Source organism: Diuraphis noxia, unplaced genomic scaffold (assembly GCF_037042655.1).
Source record: "Diuraphis noxia isolate RWA-SAM2 unplaced genomic scaffold, SU_Dnox_SAM2 contig0002, whole genome shotgun sequence".
Taxonomy (NCBI): domain Eukaryota; kingdom Metazoa; phylum Arthropoda; class Insecta; order Hemiptera; family Aphididae; genus Diuraphis; species Diuraphis noxia.
This window is the reverse complement of record NW_028301712.1, coordinates 80,512,039-80,532,790: the sequence shown is the minus strand read 5'-3', so window position 1 is coordinate 80,532,790 and position 20,752 is coordinate 80,512,039. Positions and strand designations below refer to the sequence as shown.

General features: G+C 27.3%; 1 protein-coding gene across 2 annotated transcripts in view; it reads right to left on the bottom strand.

Moving 5' to 3' along the window:
- Dop1R2 (dopamine receptor 2) overlaps positions 1–15,922 on the bottom strand; it is a 148,715-nt gene extending 132,793 nt beyond the window's left edge. Inside the window, exons 1-3 of one of the 2 annotated variants that reach the window (XM_089220503.1) lie at positions 15,519–15,922; positions 2,221–2,280; positions 870–2,102 (exon numbers count right to left, since the gene is read on the bottom strand). In XM_089220503.1, the coding sequence (XP_089076629.1) occupies positions 870–2,017 (1,148 nt within the window). In that variant the 5' untranslated portion in view covers positions 2,018–2,102; positions 2,221–2,280; positions 15,519–15,922. The remainder of the gene's footprint in view (positions 1–869; positions 2,103–2,220; positions 2,281–15,518) is intronic. The other variant, XM_089220502.1, reaches the window with a different exon arrangement.
- Positions 15,923–20,752: the final 4,830 nt, after the last annotated feature.

The window sequence follows — 20,752 nt, the reverse complement described above, 5'->3', positions numbered from 1 at the left end:
CATAAATAAATTGTGCTTAGTACCTAAAAAAAATTATGCTTAAGATTAAAAAATAAATAAGTTAATATTTCAAATGTTCCGAGTTCTTGTTTTGATTATCTACTATGAAACATAATATTTTTAATTCAAATTCAACACATATATTACAGTGATTTACTAAATGACAAGATAGACTTGTCTTCATCTTCAGTAATGCTAGTAATTATATTTTTTATTGGTTATATCAATGATTTGTTTGAAATATATTAATATTTACATGACATGTTATTAAATTGTTTTCGTATAAATTGAAATTACTTTTTCATTTCATATAATTACGTTTTGCACATATTTTTTTAATAATTTTAGACTCTTTTAAATATAATTTAAAGTAATTTGCATTGAAACGAAAAACGACAGGAATCAGTCTGCTTTTCGATTCAAACTAAGTATTTTGAATTTACGACTTTTTTTATGAAAAACTTTGTTTTTTTTGCACCATAATAAAAGAACTTTTATAAAATTGCGAGAAAAGATTCTTCGGCCAACCGTTGACGTAGCAATTAAAATATCAGTGGCTTGGAACCGTTCTAAAAAACACGTATTTTTTGTCAAGTAAATCATCAATCTTATTATTTTCATCGTTTCAATATCAATATTTGTCTAGAATCTAGATTTCAGGAAGAAAAAACGCGCCTTCACAGCATCTGGACCCCTATAATATCGTGTGACCATACCTTACCTAACCATATATCACAGACGATGCGATACTATATCATGACAAATTACAGTAAATAATATGACACCGCAATAATACGGTCGATTGGAAACAATATTATAGCTAATAATAATATTATTAATCGTCAAACGCATGTGCGACGACGGCTTACCTGCGAAAATCTCTGCTCCAGCAGGCATAGATCACTGGGTTCATGCCACTGTTGATCCACCCGAGCCAGGCCACCACGGACGATAGCAATTGGTCCTTGAACACGCAGCTCTCGTCGCAGAACCCGGAGAGCAAGTTGACGACGAAAAACGGCAGCCAGCAGACGATGAACACGCCCATGACGATGCCCAGCGTCTTGGCTGCCTTCTTCTCGCGCGACAACTTGCTCAGCTTTCGACTTAGGGAAAAATTTTTCTGCAGCTGGTGAGCTCGCGTGTAGCCTGCCGACGCGGACGTGGTTGTCCCGCCACCCCGGTGTATTCGGAGCGTGAGTTCCATGCGACCGCCGCCGGCACCACCACCGCCGCCACCTGCACCACCGCTGCCGCCACTACCACCGCCGCATCCGGAGCCACCGCCGGACGACGGGGTGGACGACAGCACTTTGGTGCCCAGCCGCTGGCACCGGGTCTGCGTTACAGCCGCCGTGTAGATCTTGTAGTACGTGAACACCATGACCACCAGTGGCACGTAAAACGATATGGTGGACGAGAAGATCAGGTAACCGGTGCTGTTGGTGAACGGGCACGTGTTGCTGGGAACGGGTTCGGTGCGGACCAACCGCCACCATATGATTGCCGGAAAACTGATGACGCCGCTACACACCCACACGGCGGCGATCAGCCGGTACGCCCGCTTCCGGCTCATTTTCGTCGGGTACGTGAACGGATCGGTGATGGCCCAGTACCGGTCCAGTGATATCACGCACAGGTTCAGTATGGACGCCGTGCTGAACAACACGTCCAGCGACCGCCATACGTCACACGCGTTTATGCCGAACGTCCAGTAATGGTCGAGCACCTCCTGCACGGCGCTCACCGGCATCACCACCAGCCCGACCAGGAAGTCGGCGAAAGCCAGCGACGTGATGAAATAGTTGGTAGCCGTGTGCAGATACCGCTCCCGGACCACAGCGACGATAACCAAACAGTTACCGAACACGGTCACCATGCAGAACACCATCAGCACCGCCGACAGCGGGAAACGGTCGCTGAAAATCGACCGACAGGAGACCGCCTCCTCCGTGCCCGTCGGGTCCTCGTACTCGACAGTGCCGTTTACCAGCGCCACCATTGTCGTCCAGTTCATTTTCGTTCACTTTCCCTGCAGCTTCTCTATGTCACGAAAGAAGTTTTTACTCGTTGTATGGATTCGCTATTCCGGAAAATCGTCACTGTAACACACAAAGTAATTACTCAGCGTGTTCAAACTGTTCACGATTTATGTTGATTCAAAAAAATAAAATAAAAACAGATTCGTTCACTAAATTTATAAATTACTTAAATAAGTACCTATAAATGACGATACGTCTCATGTTCTGTAGCTTTATTAGAGTTGTTATTTTTTACAACCTAAAAATTATAATATAATATCATATTTGATTAAGTTGTGCATTTTGTGTTCTTAAACAAATGGATACAAAAAAGTTCCTCTAAAATGTTATTACTAGAGCCCGGAATTATATTCTTTTGCATGTTTGAGAATATTTCAAGATAAAAGAATGGTATTTCGTATAATAAAGAATATTAGAGAGTATATATCGATTAATTTGTATAGTTGTTCGATATTTTTGGTTGCAGTGACGTAAATAATTTTAAATTATATTATGTCCGATAATAGTGATAATGATATGATATTGAAAATATACTATATATTTATATACCATCGTCCATCGTATATACAATTGTTATACCCTACGTAGTAATGTGCTGCAATCCACTGTACTATATAATAATATGATAACTGATTTGCAATATGCTCCTGTGACTTCAGTTGACGCGAACGTTCTTTTAGTACATATAAGAACATTTTGACCGACCGTCGCACAAGTATGACACCAGAGCACATGGAACAAAATATAGTTATTAACTGTTTCCAAACATTTTCTTAGTTAAAAATTTAAAATAATTAAATATTTAATATTATTATTAATAATTTAATCGAACTTTTCTTAACATGAAGTATTTTTTATTGTGTACCTATTTTATATAGTATTTATATCAGGTTTTTGTACTATTTAATTATTTTGAATATTATGTATCTTATTGTATCTATTTATATCAGTTTTTTTATTATTTGCTTAATTTTCTTGCATATTGAGAATATATATTAATAAAAAAGCATATTTTATTATGATTTTTAAAGAATATTGGAAGAATATTTTCAACTTTTTAAGAGAATATTAGCATCTTATTTTGGCTATTTTTAAAGAATTTAATTCCGGGCTCTAGTTATTACAATGAATACCCTACACTAATATATTCAATTGACAATTATTTTAACTTTTATAATTCACAATTAACTTTACATATTTTGTAAGTAAACAAATTTATATTAAAATGAATCGATGTTTTTTTTCAATTCGCACATTTTTCAAAACCTTATTATTGTACCATAGTGCAGCTGCGGCAATAGTAACTGAAAGTATAAATATAAATATTTGATATATTTTTTAACAATAGAGACCGTAAACAGTAATATAGATTTTTCTCTCAATAATAGGTATTTATCGAAGAACATTTCTATATTCATAAAATTATTAATATATGAAATGCCATCTGTTTTTTTTAAATGTATTTTTATGGAGAAAATTTCCATCAATTTATCTGCTTTTGTTCAATCAATTTTTGTATCGGCTCATCGCGTTGAAATTGTTCATAAATTATTTAGAACGAATCCCTATTGACACGAGTACGTGATGTACTTCACTTTTATTTGTTTTATACTTATGACTACCCGATTATTGTCAAATCCAAACTTCCGAAACGATTACCTATTTCATCTCTTGTCATATGTCAACTCGTCTAGTTTTAATATAGCATTTATTTTATAGGAAATACCATTCATCTATTCATTGCATCGTCAGTGATTGTTGTTTGAATTTGAATAATGCATTGTTTGCTACGTACCTACCTACCGTTGCAATGAGTCACTATAAGAAAACAAACTAGGTTAAGTAAGGTTTAAATTTCGGCATAGTTCATACTATTGTTATATTATTCTTATTTTGGATTTATAGATTCATGTTTTTATTTAATATAGGTCAATTATTATAGTTCGGTGCATTTGTCATTATAGGCACAAGTAAATACACCATACTATCGTCACTCATTTTATTTTTCATTGACATATTTTACCCCTCACTTGCGTGTTGTATTTTTTTAAAGAACGTTACTTACCCTATGAAATCAAATTAAATTATACAATATGATATGATTTATATTTTATATATGACGTATATCTATAAAAAGGTTTATCGATTAACTCGTTTAATATTTTATTGTTAAATTAATTACGCGGTGTTAAAAATTGTTGAGCTGTAATAGTATTACTAAAAGCTTATATAAAAAAAAATTATTAGAGTGATGCACAATGTTAAGTTAAATTTGGTATTTTATTATTGCTTAAATTACTAATGAAATAAAAATATATTTATTTAGCTGAATTAATGAATAATGTAAAATTATAAAATATGGAGAAATATTCAAATAACATAAATATTTGTATTATCTATATAAGAGGTATCCAGTAATACACTCATGGGAGGTTTATTTATCTCGTAGGTTATTTTCACTACTAAAAAACGTTCAAAATCTTTTTTTTTTAGAAAACATATTACATATAATCATCTTTTTAATATCCCTAAATGGTTTTATAAAAAGGAACACAATTTTAGGGTATTAAAATATTTAAAACTGTAATTAGGTTTTAAATATAATAATATTATGATGTGCAAACATAGTACTGCATAATGTGGTATGTATAGTCCGATAATCTGCATTGTTTTAATATTTTTTTGTATACTTTTCCTAGGTGGTTTGACGTAAATTATAAGTTTTATTGACTCAAATCAAATAAACACGAAATTATTAGCATACTTTGAAAATTTTTCTATAATATAATATAGATCACTTTAAAAAAAAATTTTAATGAAGTAACAAAACATATGTGTTAAAAAGAGATATACAATTACTGCTGCTAACGGTGTAATGTTACTTTAACTGTCACTCATGTATATTTTAATGACACGGTAATCTGAATTCTAAATCAGACGAAGCGATGGTTGTAACAAAATGTACCGTTTAGTCTGTTGAATAACATCTCGCAAGAAACTATAAATCATGTTTATTCAAATATCTTCAAAGAATACGCGAGCGCTTTGACAATATGAGCGCGTATAGTGATCGCTTTGGAGCGGGAATGGGTGGGTAGGGTTGAAAACGCGCGTACTGAAATGTTATTCCGGTGAATAAACTGCCAACGGGTAGGTTGTTATACGAAAAGAACAATGAAGGTCGGGCATGACGTATCGGGTGATTACGGGGTCATTTATGAAGGAAACATTTCCGGTCCGGAACTGACACGGAAGGACAAGAACAAGGAAAAAAGACACTAAATCCGGTTTATATGGACTAGATACTACTGTAAAAACGTGCATCAGTAACTGTAAATGATTTAGATAAAAATTTGTAGATAGAAAATTCAGAGCTCAATATTATATATCGTTGGCCAAATGGTACTATCAGGTATTTCAAATTTTTTTTTTATAAGACGATTTTAGTATTTACATTTTTATAACCTCTTTACGGTTATTTCTTTATCATATTGATGATGGATTTTTCATTGGTTGTGATGATATTATAGTTTTTATAACAACTCGTTTTTGTATAATCACATAAATAACACGTATCTCAATATTTTTTTCAATTTATATGATAATTATTATTATTATGTACTATAATAGTTTATACTGGTAGCATGAAGATGAAAAGGAACTTGAACCATCAATATTTTATACAATTATTTTTAATTTATGTATTACAAAACCAAAAACAACAAAAATAATCATATTTTCATATGGCTTTAGGTACCAAAATTGGAATGTGATAATGGCCAATGCTCTGTTAATTTTTTTAATTAAACGAATTGTTCATATAGATCAATAATTTTTCATTAGGAGACACACACAAATGGAATTTTATAGTGTTCACAGTTTTATATAACGGTATTTAAAAGACGAAGAATTATACTTGTCTTTAGAATTTATAAGACTGACTAAAAAAGTACAAAAAAATCCTTCACCATATGAAAAAACACAATTAAATTATGAAGAGTATATTTGTATCCTATATTTGTAAACTGTAATATTCGAACTATAATTGTTATGCTAAAAGTACTATATTACGATGATTTTTTTAACTATCAACTAATTTGATAAATATGATAAAAATTAATTATATTGGGTTATACAAAAGCTATACTGAAGCAAAAGATCGACGAATATTAAAAATGAACCAATTAGTAAAAAAATATTTTATAAGCTTTCATTTAATCATACACATTTAGAAATTTCACAAAAACCAGAACAGTTAAGACCAAAAAGAACCGATTTGACACTAAATGTTCAAAATTATACCCTATGTACCAATACAATTAACAGTCACAACATGGAATGATCTCCAACGCCTCAAACTTAATTTACCATACGGTACTCATTCATTTTTTTAATAAGCTCTCTTATGCAGGTGTTACTTAAGTGAATAATTTAGACTAAGCAACCAAGCAATTTATTTATGAACTCATCCAAAGTAACATAAATTTTAGAGTTTAAAGTTTTACAAAGTTGTTTTTTATTCCTAAAGAATAAAATAAAATAAATTGATAATTACCATCATCAATTTTGTCACTGGTAACGAATAGTATGAGTAATATTAAGTGTGTTAATTATAACTACATTACATCAAGTTATTACTTATTGTATTTAAATAGTTAATTTTGTATTCAGACTGTTATAATCAATAATCACACGAGTATATTATTATTTAACCTTATAATTATACAAATTTTTCAATTTTCGTTTTTTGATCTTTATAAAATAAATTGTTTATTATAATCAATGTAATACTAGTTACGAGAAGTACTAGATGTTATTAATAATATTTAAGACTGTTATAATAATTAAATAGTATTATAATAATGTTATTATTAAAGAAAAAAAGATTGTGTTAAAATACCATGTATCTGTGTACTTCTTTATCCCAGTACCAAGTATTATACCATATCCCAAAAACAAATTTATGATACCACGTATCTCAAAAAAAATAAATATATAGTATATAATATAAGTAATACATACTTATTGGTGTACAATCTAGCTTTTTGTACAGTATTTCAAGTAGTTAATGATGATGTGGTCAATATTAAATTTATTGTATTTAAAATAAGTAGATTTTATTCATCTTGAAAAATTACGAAAATCGAAAAACGTGCTATTACCGTTTGGTAATAGTCAACAATGATTAATAAGCTAGACGCGTTTCGTCTTTAACATTTTTTTTTTCATAGATTCATATTAATGTAGTAGTGAATGAATTAATGAGTGATGGCGATAGCTTGTATTTAAAAAATTAAAAAATACCCAAACAAAACTTATTTTTATGAAATAAGGAATACAATTTTTCTATTTAAATACATAATTTACAATTTTCTATCAGTAGTTATTAGAATAAAAAAAAGTTTAAAAGTACATTTGTACTAATTAAACATATTATTTGATGTATTATGCATTTAATATATTAATTTAAATAAAATTGTTACAATTTTAAATTTGAAAATTTAATACAAGGCTCTAAACATAATGTTACAATAGCAGTTGAAAAATAAAAGAAATTCATAGAACTAATTTTTTTTTAAAAGCATTCAAAGTTTGAATTTTGACAAAATACGTAAAAATCACAACAATTCACAAATTATTTTAAGCTAGAAATTCATAATTTTTTTCCTTTTATATCTAAGATTTGAAAATGTAATACAAGGCTCTTAACGTATTTTTACAATAGCAGTTGAAAAATAAAAGAAATACATAGTCACAATTTTTGTTTATAAGCATTAAAAGTTCAAATTTTGACTAAATACGGAAAAATTACGATAATGTTCAAATTATTTTATGTTAGAAATTCATAAAAAATTTTATTAAATCTAAGATTTGAAAATTTTTAATAATCTATAATATATCCTAGATAGATAAATCGTCTTCGCTCAGAGTACAGCAGAACGACATCCACTTTCCCGCTTTTTTTAATATTTAATTTTATGTGTAATTGAAATTTGCTTTTTTAGAATTAAATTATTAAATGCTATTTTTGGCTTTTTTTTGGCTACTTAAAATGCTTTTTTAAGGATTTATTTTGCTACAAAATCCTAGCCCTAGTAATGAAATATAATGAAAATCTATTTGATTATTGATATTCCTCATTAAAAATAACTATACATGTTGTATGAATGAAATATAACCAACCGAATATTGATTGTACACAAATAATTATTATGTAAGATAAATGTATTAACTTTTGTATACTTAAATTAAAATTTGGAAAACCGGCTTTAAAAAAAATCAAGATTAATTTATATATTGGTTTCTAGAATAGTTTTATAGCTCTATAAAAAAAAAAAATGAATATCAAAATTGAACAATCTCTTCCACATAGTAAATTTAAATGGTTATCATGTGAAAATTGATAACGTAAATTGGTTGTGTGTGTATCTTTAATGTATTTCATATTATATTGTTTATAGTATGATTGGAATTGTCGTGATTTTTTTCTTTTTTTTTCTGTACAACTATAAACTATAGTTACAAGATGTAAAACATGGAAAAAAATATGTTTGACAAAACAAAGATATTGTTATCTTATATACAAGAATAAAGGTTTAGACTGTTTATAGTAATATTTATGGAACACCTTTATTTCGATTTGGTACGATACAGTTTAGTTTACCGGTCTCGAAAATACAATCGATATCGTCCAGTGGAACACCGTTTGTATAGATATCTATTTACATTTACGATGACTCGTCAGTTTTTTATTTCCACAAATCGCTATTACTACCTATAGGTATAATAATATGACCTTATAATGTTATATAATAATAATAACGAATAAGTAACACAGTAAGCATGTTCGAATAACTATGTTAATTTATTTAACTACAATATAAAATAAATAATAATACAATGTCGACTACAATAATTGGAAAAGTGGGATAAATAATACATAATTTAAGCCACGTTATCGTCAAGTGGTTCACGCTCGAGGAATAACTGACATTTTCCTTTATCGAACAAATGGCTATTATTTGTATAACGAATCGAATCTGCACAACAATAATAAACTATCACGTTTTATAGATTCTGAGTACAGTGATACATTGGTACTGTTTGGTTTTAAACCGATGTGTGTTTTTTTTAAGGTTTATTTCTGAAGCTTTATAGCTAGTCAAATAGATAGGAAAGTTGTATAAAAGCACCTCTATAGATTTTAAATTGAACACTTTTGTACCATAAAGTGGTCATTATTTAGGAATTTCCGGGGGAAACACAAGATATATAGCGACCTTTTGAAAAAAATATTGATTATTTTTTCGTAAATCTAGCTCTAAAACTCAATATCAGCTATTTAGAATATAATTATTTATTTTTGTTTAAATATTTAAATACGCCCACTCCTGTAAACTATTTTTTATGTTGGAAGAAATATTTGCATCCGATTTCTATATGCATATTAAATCTACGTTAACTATCTCAAAAGTATTTTAAAACGTTGTTTAGGATTCTATTTCTTATAAATATAAACAATAATTTCATCTTTTGAACCTGAAAACTTTATAGAAATGATAGTTTATATTTTATTTATTGTTTTATCTATCGTAAATACCAATGTAGGTCCGATATCTGTGACCGAATAATTTTTACCAAACATCATATTGCCATCAAAGATCCAGTAACGACCATCGGTAATCTCTTGGTCCCCTCATTACCATGCCAAGATTTCACAATATACCTCTCCTGTATGGTGGAACATCTTCCCGTTTTTAATAGAAGGGTGTTGGGGGTTCAAAAAAATTCAAGGCCAAAAGTGTTTTATTGCAGGAGATGACACCATTCGTTTAAGAAGAGGTTCGACAAAAACTTGCAATAATCTAAGTACATAGTCTTACTATTTCTATTCTTTATTAAACTACATTTATCTCATTTTAATAAAGTTTATAGTTTATTAGTTATTTCAAAATAAATGCTACTTTATTTATCATTTATAGCATTTAAAATCAAATGGTTATATAATATATATTTAATATTTAATAACTGAGTACCTAATAAGTAAACAATTGTTGCTGTAGAGCAGTGATCCCAACTTATAAGAACTATTAGTTTTGTGGCATGATTCATTTCAAAAATGAGTTCCTCACTCTAAATAAAAAACAGGAGTCTCTGAATTTGAACTCAGCCCCCCCCCCCCATATGGACGTCTATACACAAGCTTGAGTGATTGATACGTGTAGTTGACTTCAAATTGTAATGGCGGAAAAACTGTGTGACTCAATCAAATGTATATAACACTTACGCACAGAAAGGAGTCTCTAGCAAGACTTTTCGATATACATATAATGTTAAGTAAGTTTAAGAAAAAATTATGAAAGACACCAATGAAATATCTCAAACGTTGTATATTTAATTACGTGCATATTGTTGTGTGTACATTATATTATATTATTTAATATAATCAATGGAAGTGTATGAACTTAATCAGATTTTCAGTTGAAATTTGTCACAACTATCAAAATACAAAACCATAGCTTTCTACAAAATCCATAATTACACAACAATCAGCAATAGTAATAAAGATATTTACAGGTAATATTAAAGATTTCAAAATTTATAGAAACGGTTTTTAGTAATGTGATTGACTAAAATTCCCTTTGAATGTAGAACGTATTTAAACGCTGTTACACATTTAATACTGATATGCACACTACTAATAATTTAATCTAGAAACAATAAAAATTGAAAGCTTACAGTATGCGAAAATTTCTATTTTCTATTATGACTATTTTTAATAAACCATTTGTAGGTGTTGAAAATAAATTATAATTAAGATTAAGATAAATGTATACAACAATTTTTACAATTGGTAAGATTTTTAATATTTTTTAATATAGACTAAAGCTTTTTATACTTGCCAATTATAAATTATAGTAGTGCATTTTTTAACAATAAAACAAGCAAAAAATAAAATACCCCAATAAATACAACAAACAATCACACATTTTATGATTTAAAAAAAAGTTATTCAATTATTTATGTACAAACTTTATGTAATAATCTAAATTAATTTTACGGTGCATCAGTTAACAAAAGGGGCTATCTTTGGCGTAGAATTTATTTCTTCAAAAACTTTGTGGGGTAATATAAAATGAAATATTTAAGATTTCATTAATTAATAAATACTATAATTCATTTAAAATGCATATTTAGTGTAGGTTGGATGTTAGCATATAGGTAATACCTAACAAAAATAGCATTATTAATATTATCGCAAATGAACTCAAACATTTTAAATATCTTTCATTTTAGTTAAATATATAACTTAATTCATTTTATATTTTAATTAATTAAAGTTGAAGTAAATTCAAATCAGGTCTAATGTTACCTACTCAATAATTTATATTTTCTAAATGTTAAAATCAAAGTGAATTTTATACTTATAAAAACATTTTTTTAAAACTACTTTGTTGACATATAAGCTTTTTATTTTTATTGTCTTAGTCAAGTTTAAGATATAAATAAAATTGTGATTATTATATTCATATTGACATTCTAAAAATGAGTTAATAGTTTTATACACATAATTTATCACTTACAAAAACACATTTAGAAGTGGAACGACGAAAATATTTCTTTTACAATTCAGGTTCTGTTATTTTTTTATTTTATATGTCCTAAGACACTTTTCATACCATAAAAAATACTTCAATATTATGGATGGCAGTTTCTTGTAGCAAACTTAGTTATTACTTTGGTAGGTAAAAAGTAAAACAATATTCAGTATTTTTCAAAATAGTAAAAATATGAAAAATGAGAATATAGTATTATTATAGATTATACAATTTATAGTTTATATAATTTTTGATAAAATCACTGTGCTTTTTACAATAAATAAAAATATATAACCATAAATTCATTAAATTTTCTTCAAATAACATATGCTGTTATTAAAATATTATTATATTTTAGACATGATATAATTTTTTTAATATTTTAGCTATTTATTGTTTCTTTAAATTTTAGGATTTTCAGTTTTTATGTAGATTTATGATAACATAAATAATTATTTATTTCATCTCAAAACCTTGACAATTTAATAGAAACTAGAATATAGCCTTAATAATATTTAAATATATTTTCAACAGAAAGTATCTATACTAAAATTCGCTTCTAATAAAATATATGTTATATTGTGTATTACACGTTTTACATTTAAACTTACTTTTCACCTAACGTTTTCCACTCTTGGAGAGAGGATATATATTTTGTATATATTTTAATTTAATTAATCTAGTTTACTGTCTATTATCCTGCTTGATAAAAATGTATAAATATAGTGTTTAGATTAAGGACAATAATTAATGTACCATCTAAATAATTCTTAAAAGTTAAAACGCTTAAGTGCACTTATTATAATATGTAATTAAAGTCGTATTAAATACTAAATATTGTAATAGTTTTAAATTATTTATTTAATTTACAAAACTGAGTATGCGGGATTGATGATAAGTATAATACTTGTGAGAAAATGTGCACGTGACCAAGTAACACCGTGGGTATCGCAGTCTTTATATTATAAAAAGTGAAACACACCAATATATATATATAGCTTGTATAGGTAGTTTAGATGATGAAAAAAAAATATTTTTAATATCATATATTATATATGTATATTATATACATAAAGAGCTAATTTATATATGTTATGTAGTATTTTTTTATAGTAAATATCATGTAATTATAATTATTTTAAGAGTAAAACAAAAAAGGGCAATAAAAAAATTGAATGTACTAGGAAAAAATAAAAACCAATAAAAATGTTAATTATAATATTTTGCGTGGATTTGAGGGGAAGTGTTGTCTTTTATTTAAATTAGAAGTGAAATAAATATTTCAAACAAAGTTTTCTGTGAAAGATAAATTAACAAATTATCATATTATGTTTAAAAATTTATAATATTATACATATACAATGAACAAGAATACATTTCAATTATTAAAATAAAGTGTCCCAATTAAATTATGGTATTGTGTTTATACAGTTGATTTTATTATGGATTCTTTTAAAAATCGTAAAATGTTTAACGTATTTTGTAATTTTCAATAAAATTAAATATTCAATTTTTATTTTTCAGTGTATTTTAGAACTGATTGTGAATATCAATAAGATAATTGTGCATAAAAAATAATCTTTATATATTAGAGATACAACCATACATAATTGCATAATCCTATAAACTGTTTACGTGTTTAAAATTTATATTTAAACACAATTAATTTATTTGTATATATTATATAATATACATACATATCTAAACGTTAATTATGCTTAAAATAACCAAACATAAAAGAAATTAATTACGCGCGATCCATAAAATGTATGTCAGCTTTTAATTGTGTAAACCTTCCAAGATTTGGACTATCTTAAAGTTAGCAAAAAACCCTATTAGACTTTACCTCCCATCTATTTAAGGTTTTTTTAGAATACATTAAATTTGCATCTCAGCTGTAACTAAATAACGACCGTCTTTGTATAATACCATTTTTTTTTTTTTTTTAGATTTGGGTTATTTCAAATATAATTTGTTTAATTTATTAATAAACCTCAAACTACATTTAAGACTTTTTTTAAATTTTACTTCGAAAATCCAGTGATCGGTTCAAACTCTTTCTATGAATTGTACATCAACAGATTATTTATTTTTATAATGGTTATTTTACATCTGAACTACTAGAATTCATACTATTTACATTAAAATCGTTGGGACCCTTGGAAAACAAATATTACACTTAAGACTGAAACAAACTTTTCATGAGGAATTCAATAAAACCATACTAAATAAAACTATATTAGCAATTATTATATTATAATATTAATATTTTTCATTCAATTGATGAATATTTTTTTATTACAAAACAAAAAGGCATAATAATTTTTCAGAGAAAAATTATTAAATTAAAACTATAGGTAAAGTTTAAATTATGATTCTTTTTTTTATATATATAAAATCATGAAGCTAAACATATAAAGAAATTTTGATTTGAGTTTTAAATGAAACACAAATTAAACTAAAAAATTGATTATAAATGAGTTCTTTTTAAATAGAAATGTTAAAACATATTTTATTTTATTGTTAGTACTAAATTAATACAGTCTCTATATACAAATTGATTTAAACAATTACGGATTTAAATTTTAAAATCAGGGAAGACTTAGTTGTTATTTATTAGAATATAAATAGTTGTATTCATTTTATGTTTGATAAATACTAAATGGTTCATTGTTATTATTAATTATTATTAAGTATAATATAATTTAAATAAGCAACTGATTGAATATTTTTACATTATATTTTCTTGTTAACAATATTAATTTAAAGTTAAATACAAAAGTATTATTGTTATACTACTGTATATTACTGTAATATTTTCTAATCATAGCAATAATTTAATGATTTTGATAAAAATGTATTCCAATATCTCAACAATGCGTTTATCGAGCGTTATATAAAATGATACAAATATTTATTTAACATACCTGTTTTACGTTGAACGCATATAATAAAAATGTTTATTGTCTGCAATGAATTAAACCGTTTAACGGTGTTTGTTAAATTTTGGCGTAAGGTAAATAATACTACAATTCCCGCCCTCGCGATAAAGAGATGCATTATCGTCGTTAACGTCGTTTTTTCGGGATATTATTTTCTGATTCACTGCCATCATGATGTTTTTTTTTATGACAGTTTAATTATATATATTTTTAATATACTAATAATGAATCAACAACACAATGCAAATCGCTATTAATAGCGTTCAATCAAATAACCAAAAATGTTTTAACTTAATTATAATTTTAAAAATATATGGTTTACGTTAAAAAAGGGAGATTTTAGCGTAAAACACATTTTTCGGTTAGATGTGGATGATTGGATTGTACTGAATATAATATGTTAATTATACATGTATGCGTAGGGGTGATAAATGTTTACATATATAGTTGTACTACTGACGATTTTAGATTCTGAGCGGGGCAATGAATGTATTTTTTTTTAAATTTTAAGCTCAAATCATGAACAAATACTACGAATCGTAATAAATACAGAAATAGACTACATATTATATCAATAAGGAAAAAAATCATTAATAGAAACAGTGTGTTTTTGCATATCAGTAGACCTTAATTTAGCGCACAAATGAAAATGTATAATATATATATATATATATATGATAAAAAATAAATCAAAACCAAATTTACTCAACTCTTAAAAAAAAAAACCCCGTGACTGCTAGACGACAGCACGTGATCAGTTTGACTTGCCACGACTGGCGTTCAAATAATACTTAACTATTAGTCTTACATGGCAGTGTGTCAAAAACATTAAACATTTTTTGAAAAAAATTCGGGGTGTGGGGTTTTCAACGACAAATGTACACGCCAAACATGCAAACATAATACAATAATAGTATAATACATTATGTACTCACACACGCACACACACACACTCGCGTGGGTGTTTTTAATATTATACAATAATATTTTTAGTCATTTCCGCCGACATCGCTTCCGGTCACCGCTGCCACCGCCGGAATTGAAATCGTCGCACACACTTACACACACACACTAGTAGGCACTGTAACACACTCTTACACGTTTATATATATATATATATATCTCACGAAAGACAAGTGCACGTCATCTACTCAGTTGTGGACCCCGAGCCACCGCCATCACCGTCGTCGACGACACACGTCATGACTCGCGCGAGACCAGTGAGATCACGGTGTAGGCACCGCGTGTGAGTTGGTCGCGAAACCTTCTCCACCGTTCGAACGCGACGTGCTCCGCTCGCACCGGGACGAGTATATAAACGAGCGTGACTCGCGCGGCCCGAGAGCGCACTGCGCCGAGACCAAGCTTGTTGTCCGCGCTGTAGGACCGAGCGAAATTGGCGGCGGTGGCTAAAACCGTAACGATTCCGTCGTTTTTAGAGCGCCTATATGAGTTTTTTTTTTTTTAATTCGTGAATTATGACCCCCCTCAATAAGGCAAAAACAAGACAAGACGATTTTTATTTTTATTTTTTTAATTCAATCAATTTCACAGACATTTTACAGTTGGTTTATTTTTGTGGGGGAGGGTAGGAATCATTTTGTAGTAAGTTTATTTATGGTAGTACGAAAATTTTAAAAATATACTAGTCCAGCAAACAGTAATATATTATATTTTATTAACACTTTTTGTTTTATAGTTCTTAACTGCTGTTTCAATATTAATATGGCTATAAATAAATAAGTTTTTATTCAACATAACAGTGAAAACTTTGGTTTATTACATTCTAATAACAGCTATTAACTTACATTAAATAGATGAATAATATTTTAAAGTTTTAAACTACAAAAAAAATAACCAAAATTATTATTCTTTAATTAAATATCAAATTTAATGAAGATTTTAAATTTATATGTTTTATTATTTTCAATAAAGGTAAAACTTGGAAAAACTTGTTTTTCAAATGTTTTCAAATCTAAGCAATAAAAATTTAAGATTTAATACAGTTAAACATTTTCATAAATTCTAATAAACACGCATTGTCTTGTAAAATTAGTCTTGTTTTATTTTTGTTATTTTGATCACTCAAGTACAAACTTCGTGTAATTTTCAAATAGAAACCACCATCAAGAAATTTTTTTTATTTTCAAACAGGTGACGAGGGGAAAAAATTAAAAAAAGTTAAAAAATCATATTCTTTACATTATCGGTCAGTTCATAACTTAAAATTATATTGCAATCGAATATCTCGTCGATAACATAACTTTTAACTAAATTTAAATTTTATTGATGACATGTAATCACTTACCTTCAGAATTCTCATATGACTATCGAAAATTCAGTTATTAATGTTACTAATTAGTAGTTTTTTCAATTCACTATCGACTCTATATCAACTCCCTTTTTTCAACTGTTGTTGAAGCCGAATGACTTATTATAATAATTATAATTAATTAATATAATTAATATAATATTAATATAATTAATTATTATTATTATAATAACTAACATATTTAAAATTGATATTGGTTTATACTCACTAAGTAATATTGTTATACCATGTTATAAAAATACTCATAATGATTCATATAAATAGATGAAATTATTGCGCTATTAAACAACAATAAGTCATCAAGATCGGAACATAATTCTAAATAAAATAGAAAAATTATTAAAGATGAGATAACCCGTTCTATCGTGAATTCCCCAATTCAAATGATTAATAAATCAGGTAAAAAACTGCACTCTAGTTAAATCAAAAAGAATATCCAATTGCTTTAACGATTGCACTAAAAATTTACCATAAATCATATAAAACATTCAAAACAAATGAATAATGATATATATCATATATACAATACGTACAGATACTAAATAACTAAAATAACTAACCTCAAATACTACAGAAATGTATCTCAATAAAATGTTACTTATGTTATTATTGTTACAACACAATTTCAACAAATTTGGAATTAAAGGAACGGATTATAATGTATTAAGTTCATACAACAAAACTGCACGTTCAAATAAGCAATGAATTGAGTGAAGAAACTTCAATGATTTGTAGTGTATCACAAGAAACTACTTTCCACACTTTTCAGTGTACTCTGTACATAATATTAAGTAAACCAAATGAATGGTTTGAATACACATGGGAAACTATAGTTTAATATATAGGTGCTTAGATGACACAATAATTGTACATATTAATTGAAGGTACCATTATCACTTGTTCAAATTTTTTTTTTAAAGTCCTGGCGAAGATAAATTGTTGTAGTCACGCTGATGATTATACAGCAATGAGTGACAAATGCGTTACAATCAGTACACATTACACACAGGCTAGTTTATCACTACCTAGAAAATTACCGGTTAATGGGTACCCACCAATAAGATTAAAATATAACTTTATCTTTTATGGTATCGTGAACAGAACTTATTCGTGAACGGCGAGACAAGTACACTTTTCCGTAGGTAAAATAGTAGTTCTCTTGAACCATGTCATTTAATTGGAATAATTGTTCCCAAACCTACTGATCTTAATCCACAGACGCGCAACACTTTTTTAAGAAAAAAACCTTTGCGAGATTATCTCTAACTTGTGCAGAACTTTGTACTCCGAGCCGTTTATAAATATGTTTCAAGCTTCAGGTATTTTTTACCCATAAAAAAAGTTCTGACTAACTAATACGATCATTCTGGATTTAACAATGGTTAGTGAGTTTTAATATTAACCAATGAAACCTACATCGATATTAAAAACATTGTTTGTATTAATAAAGAAGCTTTATCTGTATTAATAAATTAATATTAAGTACTATCTAAATTATATTCTAAACTTTGATTACAGTACTTGTTTCCTATAAATACTATTATGATTCCTACTACTATTTATGGTATACCACTACTATTATACTATATTGTATATAAATACAAAATACTTAAGTGCCCAACACATTGACAGTAACCACTCACAACATAATTTTGGCTGTGAGACAAATGTCAACAATTACCCTCTCACGTTACCAATGATTAGAATAGGATAAAACTGTCAACCTGAAATATAAAACCAAAAGAAGAATACCATTTTATGGTTTGACTTATAATACTGGTGTGTAAAAATCCCAAATCATCTAAACTTAAAAATGTTCCAATGCTTTAAAAAAATTACAAAAACACTTCAACTAAATTTTTTAATCCGAAATTGAGAAATTAAGTATTTCTAATATAATATTATTACAGATGAAAATGAAAATGAAAAATAAAACCAGAACGATTTTACTCTTCAATGATCACTTTTATAAGTTATCGGACTAAGTGCTCTTCTTAATTCAATTTCTTAATCAGATCTTATTTTTCCACAAGAATTTCTACTTCCATACCTATGATTTCATTATATTTTTATTGTTCCCATTATTATACTTGATTTAATTAAGGTTTTTTCTCATTGTTTGATATTATTAATTTATTATATTATTCTGTTACTCTGTTGATTTATCTGTTATAGGTACTATCGGTGACTCTTTAAAAAAAAAAAATCCATTTCCTTTACTTGGGAAATAATGTTTTGTACAAATATATTAATGATAATATAATAATACAATTAATGTCATGAGCCATGTATTATATTTATTCTGAATGCTTCAATTTGAGTGGTTAAGTTGTACACAAAAGGGGTAGTTATTAGGAATCATAAAATCCATCAGGATATTCTTTAGGTGTACAGTGTAAAAGAGTCGTGACAGTCATAACAAAATATTTGATCCAAGGAATGAATAGTTATTTGGAAAAAAAATATAATAACCATGTAAGAAGGCACATTGTGTATTTTATAGTATGGTTCCCACTCATTTTTATGAGGTAAAAACTTTATATTATTATTGATTTAAGTAATTTTGTATATACGCTCATTAACAAATCGTAACTGTTACATAATTTGTATAATAAAACTATGAAATTTAAATGATTCAATATCCAATGTATTATAATTGAGTAAGTATAGGATGTACAGTATACATAATAATGTGATTTGTATATATATTTCATATATGTATAATGTATATTTATTAACTCGTTTATATTATGTTTATAATGTGACTCTCGATAGAAAACTGACTTTATAGTTTTATGTTCTAAAAAAAAAAAAGCTGAACAATTATAGCTCCCGTATATCATCATTAAATTATAAACGTTTTATAATTTGATATTTGTTGAAATACCTTTGCTTGTCATCCAGCAACAAATTTAAATTTAGACCAAGGATTTCTTATGTTTAGTTACAGCAGAAATATGTCATATTGACTGTAATACAATGCAAATAATACCGAGTAAGAAGGTATACGTTTGAATATGGTATTATAAGTTTATGTACTTACAATATGTATTTTTACATTTTGTTAAACTTTAATGAATATTTTTATGTAAGTGTCGTATAGAATTATAGTATGATGTATATATGCAGTATTGTATAATATATATAGTGTATAAAGTCTTAATTCGCCATTGGTGACATTATTTTTTAAACACCGTTGTTGACGTGTGAGTGAAACACTCACACATTAATATATATAGTATTTTTGATAGAAATGGTTAAAAATAAATTTATTTGATTATATAAATATGAAATGTATTGGAAATCATTAACTGACAAAAAATTTTCTCAGAAATAAATAATTAACTTTAAAAAGCGGAAAAGTGGATATCGCTCTGCTGTATAGTAGGTTACAAGTGGTTTACTGTTATGGATGGAATTAAATTTGAATCCAATGATATTATATCATTGTATACGAAAAACGATTCTGAGCGGAAACGGTTTATCTGTCTAGGATATATTATAGATAATCAAAAATTATCAACTCTTAGATTTACAAAGAAAACATTTATGAATTTCTATCTAAGATAATTTTAACTTTAAATGCTTATGAAAAAAAACTGTGCCTATGTACTTTTAATGTTTTTAAACTGCTATTGTAACAATGTGTTAGATGTCTTGAATTCAATTTTAAAGCTTTTCTTCCCAACAAATAAATTTTTATCGATATTTATAGAAAAAAAAAAGAAAAAGTTGAAAAATTTTAAATGTCAGGAAACAGCTCAAAACAAATCAAAATATTTTGAAAATTTTATAAAATATAGTAAATTCCTATATAAACATTCAGTGAAATTTTTT